A 3,813-nucleotide genomic window follows, 5' to 3' on the forward strand; every position below is an offset into this window, starting at 1 on the left:
CAACAACCATTAATAAGATTATTCATTTCCGCACTCCTCAAATAAAGGTTATAAATATACATTTAAAAAGTAAACATTAATTTCCAAAGATCATTAATAAGATTTTTCATTCAATACTCTAGACCTATGATACTTATCATACATCAAATTCCAAAGACCTATAATAAGAGTATTTATTTAATATTAGATCTATATACATGTGAGTTATTTATTCAATATTAGCTCTATGGTACTCATCACATGTGCATAATAAACATGAAATTTTAAAGATCAATAGTAAGATGATAAATTTAATATTGAACCTAAGATATTCATCACATGTGAATAGCGAAATGTTCTATTTTTTGATTGATGCCAACACACTTAAGCCTAAAATATTTAGGTACGAGCTATATTTATTTCCTCACAATATAATATATTAATTCTGACACTTAGTGAACATGATGAATAAAAACAGTGTTGTCTTGAACTCAAATGTGATTAAAAAATTTAACATCAATGAAAGATTATAACTTGAGAAAACTTTATGAAGTTATTGAAATTTCCTTTTTACATTTTTATTAAAACATTTAAAATGAATATTGGCCCTACACAAAGTGTCTTTGGTCGAATGAGAAATTCTCTCTATGACATGGAATACAGGAAGATAATTAGGATTGTAATAAGAATAGGTATGGAAACAAATGATCTACTTTAAGCAAGGCCCTGTTGAACCGCTTGTGTAAGCAGAGACTGAGCAAGAATGGAGTTCATTCTGTCCGACGGATGGAAACTATCCCAGAATACATATTTTGAGGCGTTTAAACATGTCCCTACCGAAAATTCAGTGCAGAAGATAGATGCTTCAATGAACCCAGTACCACAACAACCTCTGCGGCCTTCAACAAAACCTGTGCTTAGAACAAAAAATCAGAAACTCCAAAAGAAAAGATAAACATTACCAAGTTTGTAAATGCTTAAAGAATCTAGCTTACCATACTGAGCTGGATGAGTTGCGGCACTTAGAAGTAACCCATAACTGTCTAAGTAAGCAATCCTGGTACCATCTGTTTCATTCATCTTAGTCAAAAGTTTCTTCAAATTCATATTGAAGATTGATGCCTCCTTATTCATATATTCAACACAAATCCCTTTTCCTCCACCATGCAAGGTTCTTTCAAACGGTAAGCAACCCAATGCAGGAAGAGACAGTACAGCAATTTTCTTTGCTCCTAACGATTGAAGCTCCTGAAAAATGATAACAATTTCTTGAAGAAATATTTGTCGCCTGATCATTCTCTACACAGCATGAAATAGCATGATAAAGGAAATTTACCTTGATAAACATAGATAATGTGCTCAACAGGTGCGTCCTTAATTCTTTTCGATTGGATTCATTTTCTGATAAAATGTTCAGATTAAAATACTGAAGATAGTCATTGTTTCCAGTGCTTATAATATAAATAGCCTTAGATAAGATACGTGAAGCATTGGCAGCTCCCACAACCCTACGCAAATCCTCTCTATATTGTTTGTAGAGATTTAGCTGATCTTTTAGATTTAGAATGTTCTGTAAAATGAGAAAGATTCAAATTTTCCATCAGTATTGCATAGATATTTTGTTAAATCAGCTAGTACCAAGATACTTACAAAGGTTTTTCCAGTGTCATCATTGATCCCAGATGCAGAGGAAGCAAATGTAACACCCGTAACAATCCTCTCTCCATAAGCCTCAGGATTCAAGTACCCCAACGTTGGTGACATTAGGCCTAGCATTGATGCTGTTCTACTCCATAACAAACCATACTCAACACCCATGTGAATGAAGTTCATTAAAGTAAAACAAAAAAGCAAAAAACAAAAAAAATCAAATTGATGGGAGATCTCTCAACGTCAATACCAATATAGTCTGTAACGAGCAAGCCATTGCAGAATCTGCCTGTAATTTTTTGGCCCGGAAAGTCCCTTCCGTAAGGAACATGATTGCTCTTTGCCAAACTGAAAAGATCGTTATTATTTCCCACGTCCAAAGTCGAGTCTCCAAACGATATCAGTGCAGGAATTTCCTTAAACGAGCATTCAATCAAGCCTATATTCATAATTAGAATTACAAGTACTGCTTTTCTCATCTCTGTAACATAATATTTTTCCATCTTTCTTTCTTCTTCCTCTGGAGTACTAAACAACTTATGAAAAGCTCCTGAATTTCTGCGTCGAGATCCTCCACAAATGGGAGAATTTGTATACAATACATCAACTGTCTCTTTACTTCGAGTTCACACGAATGGAAGAATTTGTACACAATTGCACGTTTACTTGTTCCGCAAACTAACGTAACAGATTTGGGTTGACGATCTAATTTAGCAGAGATCCGCACGCATCAGATTAGATTTCTCCAGATTGTGATCACAAGGACTATATGCCTTGCTTATCAACTTCGTTATTCAATCCGTGTTTATTGCACCATCGGACATGAATTCATCTTCTAACGGCCTTCCTAAAAATTAAGGATAACTGTTTTAACGGTTGACCAGTTTTAATTTTTCTTTCTGAATTGCCTCGCGGTGACTTTTATTTGTAATTGAACAAAACCAAAATGCTGACCAAAAGATTTATATGCATGTGGGAATGCCTTATAAAATTATAGAAAGCTACTTTAATGGAATAAAAGTACCTTATGACTTAATATAAAATCATAGAGGACAAAACTAATTGAAGTTTGTGTGCAGAGGAAGGAGAGCTAAAACTAGGAAATAGACAATCGTGCGTGAAATGCTTATAAGAGAATTTGTGACATTACGATAAGGTTTCGTATAAGAATTTAAAAAGATTGCCATTTTAGGGCAAAGTTCATCTGGCAATGAATATCATAAAGGAAGAAAATTGTTTCTTTATGATTGGTTTAGGTTGATTTAATAAAACGTATGTCTATTTATAAGAGTTAATATATATTAGTTAAGAGTTTGTATTTGGCTAGTGTTTCTGTATTTGAGTATTAAAGTAATTAAATATTGAAAATGTCAATGAAAAATAAGTGTTTTTAGTTTGAAGATTGTTTTAAGATTATTACAAATTTAAATTTGATTCTTGAGTTTTAAAATGGTATATATCAAATTTGTAAAATCATGTATAGATTAGAATGGTATATTATGATCTTATAGAGATGATTCCAACTCATAAAAAAGGATATCTACAATCTCTTTATGATTTAGTAATTTCCTTTCTCGAGTTTTCGTAATGTATGAAAAATTGATCTACTCTTCTTGAATATTTGGAAACTTGCAAACATATAAAAATAAATTATTGATTGATGATTGGTCACAAGGAGTCAAGTTCTCCCATATTAGCCCCTAAAAACCGAAGAATGATTGAATACAACAATCTTTGGACAAATGGATGCTTCAAGAATAATTTTAATAAAGATAATTTTATTTTAGAGCATCAACTAAACTATGTAAAGAAATTAAGTTCTCCTTATGAATATATGATTAGAATGATTGTATTCGGTACCTATGATCATATTTAATATGTAGATTCATTATTTTTTCAATTTAAGAAATAGGGTTCTTCTCAGAGTGCGTTGTTTAAGTGGTGATGTTGTTGTTGTGACCACTAAGGTTCAAGCCCTCGCTAGGCCATTATAATTGCAAGTCTTGTGCCTTTCTTGATCCAATGTGCTTGTGGGTTTGACCCTTAATATTCTTATATGGGGATGAGGTTCTCCATTTGTAACCTCACTAGTTCATAGGTATAAGTCAAAAGTGTTTTATGTGGATCTAGAGCATGTGTCATGGCAGAATATTAGTCATGTTAAAATTTTTACCTATCACTTGT

At 32.4% G+C, this 3,813-nt stretch overlaps 1 protein-coding gene across 1 annotated transcript; it reads right to left on the bottom strand.

Annotated features, from left to right (window-relative positions):
* Positions 1-637: 637 nt before the first annotated feature.
* LOC131039141 (GDSL esterase/lipase At5g03810) lies at positions 638-2,228 on the bottom strand. Its single transcript, XM_057971810.1, has 5 exons — positions 1,880-2,228; positions 1,630-1,760; positions 1,316-1,549; positions 975-1,227; positions 638-890 (listed from the first exon to the last, which is right to left on the bottom strand). Exons 1-5 carry the CDS (start codon positions 2,130-2,132, stop codon positions 694-696), a joined length of 1,068 nt encoding a protein of 355 aa, XP_057827793.1. The 5' UTR covers positions 2,133-2,228; the 3' UTR covers positions 638-693.
* Positions 2,229-3,813: the final 1,585 nt, after the last annotated feature.

Source organism: Cryptomeria japonica, chromosome 10, assembly GCF_030272615.1.
Source record: "Cryptomeria japonica chromosome 10, Sugi_1.0, whole genome shotgun sequence".
Lineage (NCBI taxonomy): Eukaryota > Viridiplantae > Streptophyta > Pinopsida > Cupressales > Cupressaceae > Cryptomeria > Cryptomeria japonica.

What these genes read in the sequence shown, in the direction of transcription:
- LOC131039141 (XM_057971810.1), bottom strand. Translation starts at nt 2,132, where the DNA reads ATGGAAAAATATTATGTTACAGAGATGAGAAAAGCAGTACTTGTAATT. An exon ending in CATTATCTATGTTTATCAAG is followed by an intron (nt 1,228 to 1,315) that starts GTAAATTTCCTT and finishes ATCATTTTTCAG; the next exon opens with GAGCTTCAATCGTTAGGAGC. An exon ending in AACTCATCCAGCTCAGTATG is followed by an intron (nt 891 to 974) that starts GTAAGCTAGATT and finishes TTCTAAGCACAG; the next exon opens with GTTTTGTTGAAGGCCGCAGA.